General features: G+C 45.6%; 2 protein-coding genes across 8 annotated transcripts in view; one reads left to right on the plus strand and one right to left on the minus strand.

Annotated features, from left to right (window-relative positions):
* RARB (retinoic acid receptor beta) overlaps positions 1 to 13,129 on the plus strand; it is a 712,218-nt gene extending 699,089 nt beyond the window's left edge. For all 5 annotated transcript variants that reach the window (XM_036072138.2, XM_078072445.1, XM_078072441.1 and 2 more), the window contains 3 exons: positions 9,899 to 10,103; positions 10,914 to 11,072; positions 12,832 to 13,129. In XM_036072138.2, coding sequence (XP_035928031.1) covers positions 9,899 to 10,103; positions 10,914 to 11,072; positions 12,832 to 13,028 — 561 coding nt within the window. In that variant the 3' untranslated portion in view covers positions 13,029 to 13,129. The remainder of the gene's footprint in view (positions 1 to 9,898; positions 10,104 to 10,913; positions 11,073 to 12,831) is intronic.
* A 1,272-nt stretch (positions 13,130 to 14,401) lies between these two features.
* TOP2B (DNA topoisomerase II beta) overlaps positions 14,402 to 19,887 on the minus strand; it is a 59,293-nt gene continuing 53,807 nt past the window's right edge. For 2 of the 3 annotated variants that reach the window (XM_078072431.1, XM_078072424.1), the window contains exons 34-36: positions 17,473 to 17,595; positions 15,815 to 15,909; positions 14,402 to 14,898 (exon numbers count right to left, since the gene is read on the minus strand). In XM_078072431.1, coding sequence (XP_077928557.1) covers positions 14,731 to 14,898; positions 15,815 to 15,909; positions 17,473 to 17,595 — 386 coding nt within the window. In that variant the 3' untranslated portion in view covers positions 14,402 to 14,730. Of the gene's footprint in view, positions 14,899 to 15,814; positions 16,048 to 17,472; positions 17,596 to 19,887 lie in introns of those variants that run through there. The other variant, XM_078072432.1, reaches the window with a different exon arrangement.

Here is a 19,887-nt window from a genome sequence, read left to right on the forward strand (position 1 = left end):
CCTGAGCAAATCAATAACAATGTTAATAATGAGCTACTGGAATAATTCACAACAAAGCCTGGGCTTCCTTATCCTTTCTCACAAGTGCTTAAAGTGTAGCACTCAGGTGAATTTCACCTAAGCCTCAAGACACCCCCAAGATATGAGTAGAGACTGGAGTTATCAGCACATGGTGAATGGTGCCCCGGAGGCCTAGAGTGGCTGAGGGAGCTATGAGGTGGCCCCAGGAGGTTGGTGTCTGCACCAGGCCGTGTGGTGGAATTCTGACTCCTTGCATCACGCAGCCACCCAGCAGGGCCTGGAGCCTTCCTGATGTTTGGGACCTGACTTTGGTTCTTTGCTTGTTTCTTAGTCCTCCTCTTGTCTGGCTGTCAAGTGGTGACAGTGTGGGATTCCTTCAACTCCAGCCCTTTGGGAAAGACAAAATGAGAAGGAGGCTTTGAGATCCTCCAAGGAAGCATCTTGTTTCTACAACACCCCATGCTTTCAGGGTTAGGGTGTTTAGATCTCCCCTTAAAATCTCCTTGCCACCTTCAGCTCTCTTTCCACATCCCACACTTACAGTGCAACCCAAGCGCTCCTCTGGTTTGCCCATGGATCTAAGAAGCAGCCCTTAGCCCCTTGGTGGAATGGGGTAGAACAGGAACCAATTTCTGTGACTTTGGTCAAGTTATTTAACCTCTCCCAGTCTCAGTTTACCTATCTATCCAACAGGAATATAAATCAGTAAGGCATTAACTAAAGTAATTCTTTAAATGGGCTTAAATACAGTCATGGGTATAAGCATGGAACATGTAGTAGATGCTCAGGCAGTGGTGTTGAGATCAGGGACACAGCTGTCATAAGCACCCTCGGACAATTCCGGACCCTGAGACAGGAGTCAGGAAACTCTACCAACCACTGTGTTCTGGCTTCATAGGCTTGAGGGGCTGGGGCTGGGGTGCAGTAGGCACAGGAGGAAAAAACTCTACTCGGGGAAGGGCAGAGACCTCCAGTCATATGAAATGTAGCAGAAGGAGTACTTATTTGGCCCCAGATAAGAGCTCATTTCCAAGAATTTGTAGCAAAGGCAATTAATCACAAGAGCCTGAAAAATGCACAGCTTCAAAGAGCATCTTTTGGATGAGAATATCAACTGGCTGAGCCATTTAGAAGAATCTTCTTATCAAAGCCATTGATGTATGGATAGAGTGAGACAGACAGACCCAAAGGACAGACAGACACAGGCTGAAGTTGTTGTCAGCCCCTAGAAAGGACAGTTAAAGTTGTCCCAAGGGTCGGCAGCTCTGGCCCAGCACCTTGCATTCACAGCCACCAACGTGTCGTGTTGCATGTGCCCTGAGACAGGCGTTTGTTCCCGCGCGCACAGCTGCCTGCTGGGGCTGGCACTGTGGTGGCAAGTTACGGTCCGAGGAGAGAGCATGCCCTTTGCCTGTGCTCCCTCCACACCACCCTCCAGAAGGATTTCCGGTCCCGGCATCTGTCTGGTGAGGACCCCTTGGTGTGGAGTCCCCAGTCAGGCTTCCCTCAGAGCCGGGACCCGGCTGTGAGCTTCACGATTTCCCACAGGGGTCAAGTAGCCGAAAGGTCTCTCTCAAGATGGGCCAAATCTTCAAAACCATTGTGCATAGAAGTTTACATTCCGTCCCTCACCCCAGAGCTGTGGCACCCTAGGTTTGTGGTCAGGACAAGAAAGGGAGCCCCCGAGAGTGGTCCCCTCACCTGGGCTCACGGTCTCCTCCTTGCTTACTCCCCTTTATCTTCCCTATCCTGTTTCTTCTCCTCCTCCCCCTCAGCTGTCTCTTCTCTACAGGTAACTAGGATCAAGTCTCTCTCAACTTAAAAATCATAAAAAACAACCCTTGGGGCTGTCTGACCTTCTGTTTGCTCTCCCCTGCTCCTCCCTGCTGACCCCCTTCCCTCTCCACTCTCCCTTTTACAAATACTCACTGAGGACCCACGGTGTGCCAGGAGCTATTCTAGGCTCTGGGAAGACACAGCAGTGAATAAGCCAGACAAAAATGCCTACCCTCATGGAGCTGCCCTTCCACTGGGGATAGATGGGTAATAAGCAGATGAATAGGCAGGGTCTTACGGGCCACAAAGAAAAATAGGGGCAGGATCCAGTCCAGGAGCATGACTGAGGTGGGCATGGCTTGGTTTCTGTCACATGTTTAGGGAAGCAGGTGGCCTTTGAAGAGACCTGAATGAAAAGTATAGCTGGAACAGTAAAAGACAGTCGTCAGGGAGGTGTACAAGGGAGGGCAACCTGGAGAGTGTAGTTCAAAGGCCCTGGGGCAGGGAGGCTCTGGCAGGCTGAGGAATAGTGAGGAGGTGAATGTGCCCAGAGGTGAGCAGGAGGGCCTGGGCCTGAGAGGACGTGGGCGCAAGATCACAGGTAGATTTTCCATCCTCGGTGTCAGGAGGACTCACTGGGCTTGACTGAAGGTGTGTGCCATGGTCAGGCTTTTCTTTTCACCGTTCATTTGTCTCATGCAGCGTGCATAAATATTGGTTGAGGGAAGAAGTCACACACACAGTCATTGGGCACTTCCTGTGTGGGGGCATTTGATGGCAGGGAGGAGAGGCGAGGCCTTGACCTTCCAGACTCTGCAGTCTGGCCCTGTCGCCCACCCTGGGCTGCTCCCACTACCACAGGCCTGTCTCCCAGGCACCAGCGCGGCCCCGCACCCATCCAGCTCCCCCTGGCTCGCCCAGGGCTTGACGGAAGTCACACGTGTGGGCTCTGAAGCCAGCTTCCCTGGGCTCCGAACCCGGTGCTGCTGCTTACTAGCTGTGCTAGTTGGGAAAACTCCTCCCCCTCTCTGAGCCTCAGTTTCCCCCTACTGAAAACGAAGGTGATCATAGAAGCTTCCTTTTTAGGGTCTGGAGAGAATGAAATGACTAGTCCACAGGGGGTGTGGACAGAGTCTGGCACATAGTAGGCTTTAGTCACCTCGCATTTTTTGAGGCCTCCCTGCACCCTCTGGGGATTTTGTTCACTCCATCTTGCAGACGAGGCAGCCACAGCCCAAGTGGAAGCCAGAGGCCCAGAGGGCTCCCGCAGGGGTTCCTTTTATCTAGATGCCCTCCCCCCGCTTTCTTCCTGGCCAACTCCTCCTCTCAGCTGAAATGCCACCCCCTCAGAACAGCCTTTCCTGACCGGCCACCCAGTTCCTAGCTGCTCCCCCTGCCCCCGTCTCTCTCGCTGCGCCGAACACACACATGGTCACAGAACTGTGTCACCATGTCTTCTGCGCCCGACTGGCAGCTCGGCGTGGGCCGGGGGCTGGGGGTGGTCGCTGGGGCAGGGGCCAGGCGCACCGGAGGCCTTCAGGGACTATTTGGGAATGAACGGATGAGCAAACGAATGAGCGACTAAAATTGGAATTCCAGAATATGGGCCACCCTGGGAGTGCTGCATCTGGGCGGGTTCCAGCGGGAGGTAGCGGGGGGCCTTCCCTGCAGGCCACTCGGGGCCCTCCTGGGTTCTGGCACCTGCCGCCCCCACTGTCCTGCGGAAACCTTGCTCTGGTGACGCAGACGTGACTGCCCCGGGTGGCTTCACAGCATGATTCGTGGCTCCTGGGGTTCTGGGGACCGCGTGGCTCTGCAGCCGTGGGGGGCCAACCCCCTGTGAGCCCATCCTGCCCCTGCCGGAGGCTCAGCAGAGACCGGACCCAGCCTGAAGAGGAGCGGGCTCTGCCTCGGAGCCCACAGCCTCAGTTCAGGCTGCAGTCGTGAGGGGTCCCGTGTTTCTGAAACCCAGCCTCCTCACCCCTGGGTGCGGAGCGGTTGCCCTGGTTGTCACCGGAAGTCACCAGGAGGCAGTCCGTGTGGGGGTTAAGGGGACGCGGGCTCTAGAGCCAGACTCCCTGGGTTCAAATCCCAGCTCTGCCATGTGGAAGCTGTGTGAACTGGGGAGGGTATGCGACCTCCCTGAGCCTCAGTTACCTGCTCAGTGAGATGGGTAGAAGAGTAGCTCCTCACTCATAAGGCTGTCGGGATGATTAATTAGGTTAATGCAGGTGTAACACTTAGCACAGTACCTGGCACATAGTGCTCTTTCAGATTAGCGATCGTCACCAGTATCCATGATGAGTAAGCCCAGATTGTCCCCATGAGTGCTTTAGTACCGAGGACATGTGTGTACACACGCACGCACGCACACACACGCACACACACACACGTGCTGGAGCCGTGCTGTCTGGTACGATAGCCACAAGCCACCCGTGGCTGCTGAGGGCCTAGAATGTGGTTGGTCTGACATGCTGTCCCCGTAAAATAAACAATTTCAAACGCTTAACATGCCCAACATCTCCTTCATAATTTTTTTATGTTGATCACGTGTTGAAACAAAAATATTTTGAATATATTAGGTTAAATAAAAATACGTTATTACACTTAATTGCACCCACTTCTCTTAACACGTGAGAACCACGGCTCCTAGAGAGCCGGTGTGGCCGGCAGCAGGGGGGGCGCGCTCCCGGTGCGGGCGCTGCCTCCTCAGGGAAGGCGGGCGGCCGCAGCCTCGCAGGGCTCCGTGGGTGTCACTGCTGTTACCCTCACCACTTGCCCATTCCCACGAGCGCCGGAGGATCGTCAGATCGGATCAGGATCTGCCCACGACTTGCCAGATACAATTAGTGCACAGACTGAGATGCGTGAGCAATTTGAGCTTTGCTCCTTTGCCTCGGAACTCAGAAATCCCCGGCGGCCCCCTCGGGGGGTTACGAGGTGGGAGAGATTCCGATGAGGGAATCCGCTTCGTTAATGATTGAACACATCTTCATTAGCCACCTGCTGTGTGGACTCCGCTGCCCCAGATGCTAGAGATAGAGCGGGGAGCACGTCAGAGGAAGAGCAGGCTCCGGCTCATCGTCGGGGGGGCGGGGGGCAGTGGTCGGCAGGCTCAGAGGGACGGCGCCGTGGCGCGGCCTGGAATACTACCCGGCAGTGAAAAAGAACCGTGGCTTCATGCACTCCCGCGGGAATCTCCGCTATGACGCGGGGTACAGGAACGCCGGACGCAGGAGAGAATGTGCTGTGTGATTCCGTTTACCTCAGGTTCAAGAACAGGCAGAACTAGTCTGCAAGAATCGAGGTCGAAATAATGGTTATCTGGGGGAGGGGATGGATTGGATCAGGAGGGGCCAGGGGAGCCTGGGCGAGCTGCAACTATTTGTGTCTTGATCTGGGGGGTGGTTACACAGGTGTAGACCTGGGGGGAAATGGAGTCAGCTGTACACTTGAGCCGTGGGCACAGCTCAAGGCCAGTACGTTGGGCTCGTTACCTACTGCCATGTATCAAGTTGCCATGAAACTCAGCAGTGTTAAGCAATGAGCGTTACTATCTCACAGGGCCCCGCGGGTTAGGAACTGACGGAGCTGGGTGCTTCTGGATCGGGGTCGCTCAAAAGCTTGCAGGCAAGACACTGGCCGGGGCTTCATCCTCCGAAGGCTTATCGGGCTGGAAGAGCTGCTTCCAGGGGGCTCCTCACAGGTGCCTGGCAAGCTAGTGCTGGTTGTTGGGAGGAGGGCTCAGCTCCTTGCCACATGGACCTTTCCATGTTGTGTCAACCAGCTTCCCCCAAAATGAGATTTAAGAGAGTTGAGAAGGAGGAGTCCACGGTGCCTCACCTCTTACGACTTACTCTCCGGAGTCACACCCGTTGCTTCCCCTGGATTCTGTGTTAGGATCAAGTCACTGGGTCCTGCCCACACTCAAGGGGAGGGGAATAAAGCTTTACTCCTTAAATGGAGTAGAAGCAAAGAATTTGTGGGCCTATTTTAAAACCACTGCATGTGCTATACCTCAATTTTAAAATAATTTTATTTCATATTTTTAAAAAATCGGGTGATAGGATAGAAAGTAATGGGTTTTAGGAAGTGTGCTCACTGTGCTTTCTGAGGAGGTGACATTTGAACTGAGCTCTGAGGAGGAAGAATCATGAAGATCAAGGGAAAAGCATCAAAAGCAGAGGGAACAGCAGGTGCAAACGCTCTGCTATGACATTGAGTTGCTAGAGATTCAGAAAGACCAACATGGCCAGAAGTTAAGGAGCAAGGGGAAAGGAGGAGCCGTGATGAGACAGGTAGAGGCCATGGAAGAAGAAGTGTGAATGTTACGGATCGAGAACAGCTGGAAGCCACTGGAGGCATTTTAGCAAGGGCAAGGTCCCCTCTGCTGGAGATTTTGAACAGTGTGGTCTGGCTGCAGGAGCAGGAGTGAGGGGCCAGACTCAGCAGAGAAGAGGTGATGGCGGCTTGGATTAGGGGGGTCACAGGGACATGGAGAGAAGGGGGCAGGTCTCAGTTTCTGTCCCTGGGCTCCCACATGCTCAGATCTTCCCAGGGGGCGCCCCCCAGGCAGTGGAGCGCTACTCAGTTGTCCTTGCTGAAGGCAGGAAGGCTGAGGGTCCTTCTCCCTCTGAGGAGCGTCAGGTTTGCCGATCAGCAATCCCACTGCCATCCAGCAGGGCCCTCCTTGCGTGAGCCAGCCTCGCCTGGGCTATTTTTACCCAGCTCGCGGGGCCTGCGTGCTCCCCTGTCCAGATGTAATACCCCCGTTTCAAACAAAGGGCGTTTTAAGACTGGTGAAGCACTTGGTAGTTGCCACTGGTGTTTGACCTGAACGAGCTGAAACTCCCTGGCCCCTCTCCAGAGGCGGGCCTGGCCGCATCCTTGCGGACGCTGTCTGCTGCCCACTGGGCCCAGCCTGGGCAGGGAGGGAGCACAGGCTTCCCTGATCAAAGAAGACATTGACCATTCTCCCATCTCAGGCCATGTGCCTTCCCCTCTGGGCAGCCCATTAATACTTGGTTTGGGTTTTGAACTTTCTAGGGAGAGAGGCAACAGAACATAGTTTAAATGCTTCATTAAAATCCAAATATTTTCCAACTTTTGAGGAGGGGCACCTTTCAGACTAGAATCATTCAAAAGAGACATTTGTGCGCTCCGGTGTGGACTTGGATTTCCAAGTGAGCTGTTGACAGCTTGCGAATGCCTAAATCTTGGTCTTCCATTCCTTTCCAGCAAATCCTGGTTTCTTTCCTTCTCGCAGGGACAGATCTAGTGCACTCACTTCTTGGCAGCATGCTACAGCTGCAATGACTTATTTAGTACCTATTTGATTCCAAACTGGAAATGCGTCTGGAGATTTTGAGCCCATAAATACTGAGCATCTGACTCTGCCGTCACATGACACCTCCCTACACAGGCATATTTCCTCATGATCCTCCAGGTGGTTGAGGGGGGACATGGGCTGGGGGCTAGGAGTCCTGCGGTCTGTCCTGGCACCATTGCTTGGGTGATCTTGGGCGCTGTACTTTACCTCCCAGGGCTTTCAGGGGAACTAAGGTTTATAAGCAGGGACCTCTTGGTTCCTTTGCTGCTCGGACATCGGGAATGGCTTCGTAGCCCCTCAGCTACCAAGATGAAGTGCAACAGGCCAGCTGATCAGGGACCCAGAGGAAATGGCGGGACGGGCTCAGACAGGTCCCTGGGCAAATATCTGAGAGACCAAAACGGCCACCCATCCAATGAAGAGGCATCTTTGTAATGTTTCCGTAACTACTCACATTCGGTTGCTTTCCAGTTCACTGTGCCACTTGATCACATACTAGGAATATTAAGTTTGAGGATGTGTCCTGATTTAGATCATGCCCCCTCATCTGAAGTGAAGTTTGCCAAATTTTCCATTTCCAAGCCACAGGCCGTGCACGCCTATATACCAGTAGGTCACTGTGCAGAAGTGTTCAGTTTGTGCACTGCACAAAGGCACTGAGCCAAGGAGACAAATGAGGCTAAGATGTCCTTTCACCTTAGGCAGCGGGGTGTGGAGGGTGGCGGGAAGAGGAAGGGGGCAGCTGTGAAGCAGAGGTTAAGAGCACAGCATAGTGGGGTGCTTAAGTGCTAGGGACAGATCGCCTGAAGCAGATCATGCCACCTAGCATTATGACCTAGGACAAGCTCTTTGCATTTGTTTCCCTATCTGTAAAATGGGGTAAAGGTAGTACCTAACTCATGAGTTGATAGGAGAATTAAGTAATATGTTAAATCCTTAGCACAGTACCTGATGAATAAAACAGTAGCTCTTACACATTAGAGGTGGGAGTGCTCATCATTCCCCCTTCTCCTCTCAGGAGATGTTCTTCTAACCAAGAAGACATTGGAGTTGGGCTTTTTTTTTTTTTATCAGCAGGTGTCCCATGGTCTCACTTTACAGGGCATCCTAATGCTCTCGTCCAAGTCCACACCAGAGTCCAGCATGTAGGAGGAGGGCTGGCTCCTGGTGCCCTGGCTTGGAGGTTCAGAGAACACCAGAGCAAGGACCCAAGAACAGGCGAGCTTTCCAGTGCGCTCCGGTGCCCGGCCCCTCAGCTCATGTGGTCACTCAGCCAGTCCGATGGGATGGTCTTCTGCAGGGGCAATGTCCTTACCCCGAACCCCCGGCACGAAAAGATGTGACCTGGTTCTTGCAGTAGGAGTCCTGGTGGGAATATGGAGAGTGGGGAGGGGGCTCTTCTGCAGGGATGTCCCTCCTAGCTGGGAGTCCTGGGGCTTTGTCAGAGGGCCACCCCCTCCGCACATGGCTGTGTCACGGGAAGATCGCAGACCCTTCTGATCGCATCTGTCCTCCTCTATGTTGACCCTGAGGTGCACATTCATGGTGACCACACCCAAACTGAGCACGGGCATCTGGAAAAAACAGCTCCCTCAGCCTACCGGGTTATTCACTCCTGTCCAGGTGGAATACATTTCTCTCTCTGCTTCATGCGCCTCCAAGGCTTTTTTTAGAAGGAAAAGTCAGAGGTAGACACCTGGCCGGCAGAAAGGCCCCTCACGGTGGTCGGGACGGAAATATGCTTCTGGGGGGGTGAGTGCTCTGAATACATGGAGCCCCTTGCCGGCAGTGAGGGCTGAGAGGGCAGTGGGAACACCAGGCACACTGACTTGGTATCAACAGAGGGCGTTTTGGAGTTGGCCACGATGAGTGAGACCCAAAGCTGCAACTTCCTGATAGCAGGTGTGGCCAGGGTGACCGGCAGAGTTTGATATCAAGGGCATGCCATTGGGAGACTGTGGCGTCGTGGCCCAGGCTTCTTACCTACAGAAATCCCAACCGTATTTCTGGGCTTAGTTGAAATGCTGCCTCTTGTCTGTGAATCTGCTCCTGATCGCCTTCTGGCTGTCAGAGCTCTCCTCCTCGCGGTGCCCAAGCACCCTGCGGTCGCACTGCTGCTCCTTGTATTCGAGTTGGCTGGGAACTGTGTGATCGGAGGCATCGTGCAAGAGGGAGCCTAACCTGGGTTGGCATCAAACCCAGCCACGTGTTAACTGTGTGACATGGGGCATATGGCTCAACCTTGCTGAGCTTCAGTGCCTCGTCTGTAAAATAGGAGCACCGTTCACCTTCCTGAAGGGTTTGAAAGCTTGAACGTAGGGCACGTGTAACACTTGACATATGCTAGGCATTTAGGAAATGGTAGATAGTGCCTTTTTTTTTTCTTTTTGTAGACTGTAAGCTCTTAAAAAAAAATCTTTTTCTTTTTATCCCCAGCACCTGGCACAGTGCCTGGGACATAAGTAGGTACTCAGTAAATGTTTATTTGAGTCAAATTAATTACTTTTAGCACAAATATTTCTCAGAATTTCTTGTGTCCTACTTATTATTCCCTAAATAATGTTAGCCCATGTTTTGGCTTCTATACTCTTTCAGTGAAAGAGGCGCAGAAGACATTCCACGTGCAGAAGCGGGCAGTGTGCCTCGCGTGATGCAAGAGCTCCTTGGAAATCTGCGTCTTCTTTCCCTCCTAGATCTGCTTGGTGCTGTACGGGCAGGCTGGCTCTGATGACCCATCGAATATGTTTTTGTTTTTGGTTTTTTTCCTTCCAGATTCTTAGAATTTGCACCAGGTATACCCCAGAACAAGACACCATGACTTTTTCAGATGGCCTTACCCTAAATCGGACTCAGATGCACAATGCTGGATTTGGTCCTCTGACTGACCTTGTGTTCACCTTTGCCAACCAGCTCCTGCCTTTGGAAATGGATGACACAGAAACAGGCCTTCTCAGTGCCATCTGCTTAATCTGTGGAGGTACCAACTACCTAGAAAACCCTCATGAGACGCCATGAAGAACAACTTGTAATTTATGGGAAATTCCTATCTCCATTTTGGAGTAGTTTTGCATGGAGAAAGCCGTGTGAATAAACAGCCAGGCATGCATGCTTGGAGATGGTTGCATTTTTCCATATTGTTGTAAATTGCTCTGAAACACCAAAATGCTATTTCTCCAATTGCTACGGGTTTTTTTCCAAGGCAGGATCAGACTACTGTAAAATAAATTGCCTAAGGACGTTTTAATGATAATGCAAGGGACTTCCCTGTGCTGTTTGTGAATTTAGTGGCTGGGACTACAAGTCACTGGGTTGTCTCGCCCCCACGCCACCCCTAACCCTTGAAGGACTGGGATAAAATACGGCTTGCTTCTTTGTACTGACCCCTCCTGGCTCACAGGAGGTTGAATCGTAAGTGGTTAAAAAGTAATGGCTTTAATTACGGGGGCCTATTTACCTTAAAACCATCCCAGCCGCTCAAGGTTTGTTTGAATTCAGTTCAGTAGTGACACCTCCTGGTCACAAGAGGTAATTGTCTCCCTAAGACAAAAGCTGCCAGGCATCAACATGAGCTTTTGACCAGCAAGAGGGCCATTTTCAAGTATCACGGCTTAGAGCAGTTGCATGACTCTTCAAACCTGTATATGTGACTGAATCATGGAATTAATGAAGTCATAACATACTAGGGCCAAGGACACAAGAAAGGAAAATGGGCAGCAGCCCTCTCGCCTGGCAAGTGCATAACTCTTTGTGTCCTGATCCTAATTAATCCTTTATTCCTGCCATCTAGACCGCCAGGACCTTGAGGAACCAACAAAAGTAGATAAGCTACAAGAACCACTGCTGGAAGCACTAAAAATTTATATCCGAAAGAGACGACCCAGCAAGCCTCACATGTTTCCAAAGATCTTAATGAAAATCACAGATCTCCGCAGTATCAGTGCTAAAGGTATGTCTTTACAGTCTACGTTGTATTCATGAAGTAGTCCTGACTTTTTTTAAACTTGATGTTTTCATTCAGCGTGTTTGATAATAGCTGCTTTTTTGTTGTTGTTCTGGAATTTATTTCTCATGGAAATCAAAAGGAATAGTATCCACCCTTAAAAAAAAAACAACCTCATATCTTACCCTACTCAATGATCTTAATAGATTATGAGTTTATAATTCAGGTGACTAAGTGAACAGAAAAACCTTTTTTTTTTTTAAAGATTTATTTATTAGAGCGCACGCGTGCAGGGGAAGGGGCAGAAGGGGAGGAAGAGAGCGAATCCCAAGCAGACTCCCTGCTGATCACAGAGTCCTGCAAGGGGCTGGATCCGAAGAGCCTGAGATCATGACCTGAGCCGAAACTGAGTCAGACGCTCAACCGACTGAGCCACCCAGGCGCCCCTAGAAAAACTATTTTCAAGAGAATGTTCTATATATTGACAGGCTTTTTGATTTTCTAGTTTTATACATTTCATTCCTGTCCACACATGTTCTGGTTGATATAAACCTGACTGCAGTTTTTCCTGACCATCCAGACCTCAGGAAAATGAATAGTACTTAGGGCAACTGTTACTGGTGAAGTTTCTCTCTCAAATCAATGTTGCCATCGCTTTCTTGTGTATGGGCAGATTTACTTCTGCACACGTCTTGGCAAAGGAATTCTTGCCTTCCTGAGAGGTATGAATATTCCTTGCCTAGTGGTTTTCAGTTTGTGTGGCAACTCGAGCAATTACAGAAGTGCCTGGAGCCGTATGACAGTTGAGTGCTAGAGTAGGGTTTTTCCGTGCAGAGAGAGAACTCAGCAGCTATCCCTAGTACCAAGTGTGCTGTTGTCATTCTCCTTCCCCATTAGCGTGCTCTGTCCCTGAAGACCTGGCTGAGCCAAGGAACAAACTCTACATTTCAGAAAGTGCTTTAAAAACATGGTGAGCTTGTTTGACAAGCAGTCTCCATTCTTGAGCTCCTTCTAAGAGATTTTCTTAGCCATTCTGAATTCATCCCTAGTATGGGATTAAGAGTGTCTGCAAAGAGCAGATACCAGTGCTTGGCCATTATAATTGTGAGGTCTTTGATTTTAAAAACAATGAGGCTGTTTAACTTAATACCATCATTCTCTATATCTAGCTAGACCAGTGCTAATAGAATTTACTGTGATTATGGAAATATTCTATAATCTGCATTGTCCAATACAAGTAGCCACTAGCCACTCGTGGCTCTTGAGCACTTAAGAAGTGGCTAATGCAATTGAGGCACTGTTTTTCCTAACGGTATTTAATTTAACGAATTTAAATTTAAATCACCACATGTGGCTGGGGCCTACTGTGCTGGACAGCGCGGTGCTACATCAACTTGATAATCACTGCACATTTATTACTTAAGTCCCTTCCTTCATTTGTGGGTAACTGGTATCCTTGACAACTGTCTCGTTTTAAGATATGCTCCTTCTGGTCTTTTATCAAGAACTTCTCTTTGTAAATATATCCTGCTAACCTTTCCTGAAACCGACTCAGGCATGGAATCATCAAATTTAAGCAAGTCCCTGCATCTGCGCTGCTTTCCTAGAGATGAAGTAAAGATGTTTAAATGTTGTAAAATCACGACAGCCTCTGGGAGGCACTGGTGGCACGGTTTTCACCGTTTTTAAAGTAGATGAAAGTTGATCCCAAGTTATTCAGCCTAACTCCCTGTCTCTACCAGATTTCTATTATTTCTCTTTAAAGGTGCAGAACGTGTAATTACCTTGAAAATGGAAATTCCTGGATCAATGCCACCTCTCATTCAGGAAATGCTGGAGAATTCTGAAGGACATGAACCCTTGACCCCAAGTTCAAGTGGAAACCCAGCAGAGCACAGTCCCAGCACCTCACCCAGCTCAGTGGAAAACAGCGGTGTCAGTCAGTCACCACTGGTGCAATAAGACACTTTACAGCTACTTCAAACATTCCCCAATACCTTCAGTTCCAGGATTTAAAACGCAAGGAAAAAAAAAAAAAACATTTTTACTGCTGCTTAGTTTTTGGACTGAAAATATATTAAAACTCAAGAAGGACCAAGAAGTTTTCATATGTATCAATATATACTCCTGTCTAACTTACCTAGAAATCCAGACTTTTTCAATTCTAAAAATCAGCCATTTCATGCAACCAGAAACTAGTTAAAAGCTTCTATTTTCCTCTTTGAACACTCAAGATTGCATGGCAAAGACCCAGTCGAAATGATTACCCCGGTTAAGTTTCTGAAGACGTTGTACATACAGAAGTATGGCTCTGTTCTTTCTATACTGTATGTTTGGTGCTTTCCTTTTGCCTTGCATACTCAGAATAACCAAGACACCAAGGTTGTGAAACAGACTACTGTTATGTGTCCGGCTAAGAAAGGCTCAAAAAAATAACTGTCTTGCTTTCACAGAGCAATCAGGACATCAAGGTAAGGAAAGGGGACTGTTGTACAGTATGACAAGATAAAACTAGAGAGAATTCTAATTTAGTTAGTACGGAAGCTTGTCCTTGCTCTTTTTGACGCTCTCAAACTGCGTCTTCTATTTTATGTTGCCCAGTAAAAAGATACAAATTCACTGCACTAGCAGAAGAGAATTCTGTATCAGTGTAACTGCCAGTTCAGTTAATCAAATGTCATTTGTTCAATTGTTAATGTCACTTTAACAGTGGTTTATTACTTAATGACATAACTACACAATTTTTTTTAAAAAAGATACATTTTTACAGTAATGGTAGCCTCCAAGGCAGAAACACTTCTCAGTGTTAATAAGTTTTTTGTTTACCTATTCACAAGCCATTAGGGAAATTTCATGGGACAATTAGCAGACTGGTCTACCACCTATACCATGTAACTCCAGTGTCTTTTCTGATGCGTGCCTGCTATGGAGGGTTTTTTTCTAGCCTCCTTGATGCCCAGGGGCTAATATGAACTCCCCAAGGCATGGACAGAGAATCTGCATCCTTTGACCTTGTTCGATCACTATGAAGCAGAGTGAAAGCTGTGGTAGAGTGGTTAACAGATACAAGTGTCAGTTTCTTAGTTCACAGTTAAGCACTAGTGGATTTTTTTTTTTTTTTTGATATATTAGCAAGTCTGTGATGATGTACTTTCACTGGCTCTGTTTGTACATTGAGATTGTTTAACAATGCTTTCTATGTTCATATACTGTTTACCTTTTTCCATGGAGTCTCCTGGCAAAGAATAAAATATATTTATTTTAAAAGTGTATGGGAGCTTTTACTACACTTTCATACTACACTTTCATCTTACTTATAGTAAAGACACAAAGTACACAGTTCCATTTTTAATGTTTAAATTTCATTTCAAAAAGCAGGTCTGTAGTCTGCAACCATGACAATTAATTAAAATCTGTGCTAATGCACGGCAGTCTATAACAAGTCTACAAGCCAATCAGACAGTACATGACATTTCAATGAGTAAAAAAGAGCATAAAACTGTATGTGTAAGAACAAAATGTTAAAAGGCCTACCACAATAATAAAAAACCATCAATTACATCATCACATTAAAATAAGCCAGATGTACAAAAGTCTGAGACAGAAAAGACAAAAGGACAACACAATTTATCTGTTGAAAAATGTTTCTGTGCTCTTTGGGCACTTAATTAAACATTGCAAAATCAACATCTTCTTCTTCATCAGACTCTGCAAAATATTTTACTTCTTTCCTAGCCCTACCGGTCCGTGGCAGAGAAGGTGGTTCAGAAGTGAAGTCTGATGGGAAGATGTCCACATCTGAATCCTGATCAAAAGATGTTTTCTTCGGTTTCTAGACAGGTTTTAAAAAAAAAAGATTTAAAACCTCAAAGTGAAAAAAGACTAGTGTTAAAATGAATTATTATTCCTTACACTTCACTTACATTTGAGAAATATTGCAAATAATGAGGTTACTAAAGTCAGAACTGTAATGCTGACTTAAGTCTAAAACCAGTTACCTAATCCTTTTTCCCCTTTATAAAAATGAGTAAGTCTACTAATCTGCCACCTTGGTGATCTATTTTTTCTGAACTTCTATATTGTCAAACAAATATGTACAGTGTCCAGATTAGTAAAAAAAATTACTTATTTGTAAGTACCTATCAATTCATGAAAGGAAAACAAGACTTAGGCACAGCATGGAGTACACACGGTGTTTATAAAAACGCAGGGAAGAGTCATCAAGATGGACCAGAGGCATGGAAGATGACTGGATGGGAAAAGGTCAAGGTGGAGAGCAGCAGAAAGCTAAAAATCTCAATGTTTGTATTTTTAGGGAGAGAGAGAAAAAAGAGGGACATCTGAGGTTTTATCTTTTACCATAAAAAAGACTGAAAATTAGCCATAGTCAAATGAATTCAAGTTAAAAGAGGAAAATCAAATTAGCCCTGGTCAAATAAATCCAAATTAAAAAGAAATAGTCTTTATTTGGTATGAAAAATAATTATTTCAGACAGGTAGCATATAACTTCTATGGCTCATTGGATGAAATTAGAATACTCTTAATTAAGTAGGCTAATTTATGCCATACTTTTATCCAAGAAATAGTACTGATTGTATGGATTTTATAATTCTTTAACCATATACAAAGCCCCGTATGCATAAGATAGGCTAGGTTTAAAGCTGTTAAAAGACATTATAGTAATAAGCCAACTAAGCCAGTTATAGATCATCATAAAACAATGCATTAAAAAGATGTCCCTAATTACCTTGCTTGTTGTTTTGGATGTTTTCCTGCCAGGGTTATAATCACCTTCATTTTCAGAGCCAGATGCTTTCCTTTTCTTTGCCCCTCGGCCTTTACCTTAAAATGATACAAAGGTTTGTTTTGTTTTGTTTTGTTTTTCTCTCTCCCAAGGTTAAGTGCGATATAAAAAATAAATGCCACAACATTATATTTCACTTCTTTGGCATGCCCCAATCAGTACTGCAATCCTGGTCTCTAAATATAAATGAGATAAAAATGTTTTGGCAGCATCATTTCAGTTCTGGGATTGATATGACTAAAAAGTATTTCACAAATACATTTAAAACTAGCTGGAAGGTCCTGGTGACAAATTTTAATGACCAAGCCCGTGATACACAAGAGAAAACACTGGCATTATGAACATGTAGTCCTTGGGCCTGAAAAGAAAATGTCCTCAAAGAGTGCTTTTTAACTTGTATGTGATGAAAAAAAAAATTTAGTTTCTAATTTGTCATAGACTAGTACCTTTAAAAATATAAAATGAATCACTAGAAAAGTAATATATATTACTACAAATTATGTTTGAATGTGAACTCAAAATTTTACTTATCACACATTAGTAACAACCATTTTAAGTAGCACAGTCTTAGAATAAACCCCCAGTATTAATCATGTAATAATCTGTCAATTCCATGTTCCTTCTCAGACTTAGAAGTACCACATGCAGTTTTTGTTTTTTGTTGTTGTTGTTGTTTTGCCATCTACCTAACCTCTTATTCTCGTTGGAGGAGGAAGGGCAAAAGTAACATGCAAATGGTGACAAAATATTCTCCACCCTACAATGATGCCAGATGCCACTAAAACAATGGAACTAAAGTGCAATTCTAAATTTTAAAAATTCCTTAAGAGCTATGACTTACCAGATTGTATTAGTAAAGACAGCCTAAATGATCTTGGGATGTTTATCAAATGAGTCAATGAAATGGCACTTGTGAATTTATAAAAGTTTCCAACCATGCATACCATACATATTGACCTCCTCAGTGACTTTCTTTTTTGCCCCTATTCTCCCTTGTTTCCATGTAGGTCTCTATCTCCTCATCCCAACCACCACTTTAAGACAGGGAACACATTGATGGTAATATCTGTCGGTTGGATAAAAGGTTGAGCAATGACCCTTAAAAAAAAAAAATAATGTCTTACACATATATTTTAAAAAGCACCTTTAAGGACTTTCTAGATTCTGGAGGCAAAGGAGGGGTGCCAGGGAGAACTGATGCTGGTGCCCTTACAGGTCCCTTAGTACAGTGATTCCATTTCCTAGATGAGCAAAAAGCTCCAGTCTAAGAGTCCTAGCTCCAATGAGAGTCACTCTCTAGGTGGTGAGGAGCCCTCATCTGACTCTTTAATAAACTACTTCCAGTGAGTCTGGGGCAGGGGGTCTTTGAACCATTCTTAGGTGTGCAAGTTGCTTACTTAACCTCTTTGAGTCTCAATTCCCTGATTTATAAAACAAAGTGCTAGACTTCCTCTGGACACTAACTCAGCACTGATTCTTAGACACATTGCTTACTGAGGAGCAAAGCAATTTAAAACAAAACAGGACACAGTCTCTCTAAATTCAGTGAGTAGAAGAGACTTTTTTCCACATGGCATACATTAGGTTAACATAATCCTCACCTTTTGGGGGTGTAGTCTTCTTTGGAATGCCAAATTCTGAATCTGAGTCAGAGTTGATAGGCTCTACTTTCTTCTGTTTAGGAGCTCTCTTGGGCTTAGCAGTTGTATCTGAAGACGGTTTTCCTATTAAGCAAATTTCCATTTCATAAATCAATGTAATATACTTACCAACAAACTGCACTCAAGTGAATCCTAATTTCTTACTGCTGATATGAAACTGAGTAGCCTTAAATGACAAAATGGTTTCTTTCACTTGGTGCCATTGTAAAGGCAAACAATTTCTCATAGATGACAAAATCCTTTTTATTTAATCATGAATAATTTGCCTTCTGATATTTCAAGTGAGATTATTTTAAACAAAGGCCATTAAAGTGAAGTAACTTTAATGAAGTGAGCAGTAACTTTTAAAAAGCAGTAGTCATGACAAAAAAGTAACATATTTGACATTAATTATAACTCAAGTATAACCACGTTAAGTCCTAACTTCTAAAATGTTTTAGAGAAAAAAAAAACATTTTTATGGGACCCTCAAATACCATGAATAGAAGCTGATTCACTTCCATCCAAAAGTGGAAATCCAGACACGGCACTTTTATATGGAAAGAAACGAAGATTCCAGGTAAGTACACAATAGATCCAAAGGCCTTTGTTTTTATGAATTTTGTTTTTAAAATAGACCTTGTTTTTCAGATTTACAGTCTATGTGAAAACTGTGATAAATCAGTCTTGTGTGATTAGTAAAACCTACTTTGGAAAAAAAAAAAAAGCATTAAATTAACCAGACTTTTTCTATTACCAAAAAAAAAAAAAACAGAACAGGCTAATTATATGGAAAATGTATTCCCAGGCCCAATTTGAGGTGCTAGGGTGAAGGCCCCTCATTAGAACAGCAAGTGGTAGTGGTAGCCACAGATTTTGTGGCTTTTTCCCCCAAGTCCTTACGACTAAATGTACCACCAGAGCCACATGGCAGGCAGTTCCTAACACGAGTATAGGTTCATACAGCCGTGTGTTCTAGGAACCACCTTTTCTCTTCATTAGAGTTTGCAGGCTTGTACTGTTCGGTGGCACTTGAAACTCTACCATGCAAATGCCCAAGTCAGATATCTGAGTGCTATGAGATTTTTCGCTATAAACTACTGGAGCTACAGAATTTAACCTGTATAGTAATATATGTAATTTGGAGTTAACATAGATGACCTCACAGAGGGACAGGATGCATCCTCTCCTTGAAATGGTATTTTGTGGGAACTGTAGTTTTGGAAGAGCCTAGAGGAAGACTGAGAGCTTCAACTATTTCACACAGGGATCACCTACGCAGATGACACAAGGCTAGTTCAACTACTGGTGAAACAAGCAAATAGGACAGTTGGTGTGGTATGCTAGCGTTTTAGTTAATACTCCACTCTAACTCATTACGTTGAAGAGGAGTGAGGAGCTTGATGAAGGAAATAGGTTGATATGTTCAAAGAGGTGATATGGCTCCCAGGTTTTCAGGGTGGTTATAAAGTGCTCATGTGAAGACAATTTAAAAAAAGATGCATAAAGGGAAACTAGGGCCTATCTCAGTTTGACTTCCCCAGAAGCAGATCCCACCTAATCCCAAAGCAAAGACTCAAGTACAAGTACTTATTTGGGAGGTGAAAAAAAAAAGTACAAAAACGAGACGTGAAGAGAAACCTGTCATCACTCTAAGGGCTTATCTCTGAGCTTATCTCTTAACATGAGCAATCCCCGAGTCACTGTAAAATACACACCCCACAGTTAGCCTACCTGAGCGGCAAGAGCACTAATATATTTGCAAACCAGCTTTTCTCAATCACTGGATAAAGGGTGGCTGGGGTGGGGAAATATGAACATTCCAACATAGTAACAAAAAGTCCTGAGGCAAAGAAATATAGACCCTGGCTAATATGTACTGAAGTGGTATGGGCAGGGCACCTGATGTGTTGGCCAGAGAAGCTCTTATAGTTAATTAATTTCTTACCATGGTCCTAGTGCATTCAAAGTTAAGCAGGGATTTTTGTTGTTGTTCTGCTACATCTAATACATGTGTGTCTACAATGGTATTGTCTGTTTTACATTTGTAAGGTACTGAAAAGATTGTCCACACTGTATGTTTATTTACTTGCTATGTAAGGAACACTTAGCTTTTAAACACAAAGCACTAATACTGACCTTCAAAAATACCAAGACTATGTACCTTGGTGTTAATAACAGATTCATGAATTAAGTCAAATCAACTTAGATTTATGGACAACCTAAGGTTATGGATAAGAAAGAAGCTACATGACACAAAGAGAACCTCAAATGAACTAACCAGTCATTCCAAATGAGGCGTGAAGATAGGACCTACATAGATAACACAATCAGGCAAGACAAAATTTTTATCTATTTTTCAACCTAACAACTATA

The sequence above is a fragment of the Halichoerus grypus genome, chromosome 1, assembly GCF_964656455.1.
Source record: "Halichoerus grypus chromosome 1, mHalGry1.hap1.1, whole genome shotgun sequence".
NCBI classification, from domain to species: Eukaryota; Metazoa; Chordata; class Mammalia; order Carnivora; family Phocidae; genus Halichoerus; species Halichoerus grypus.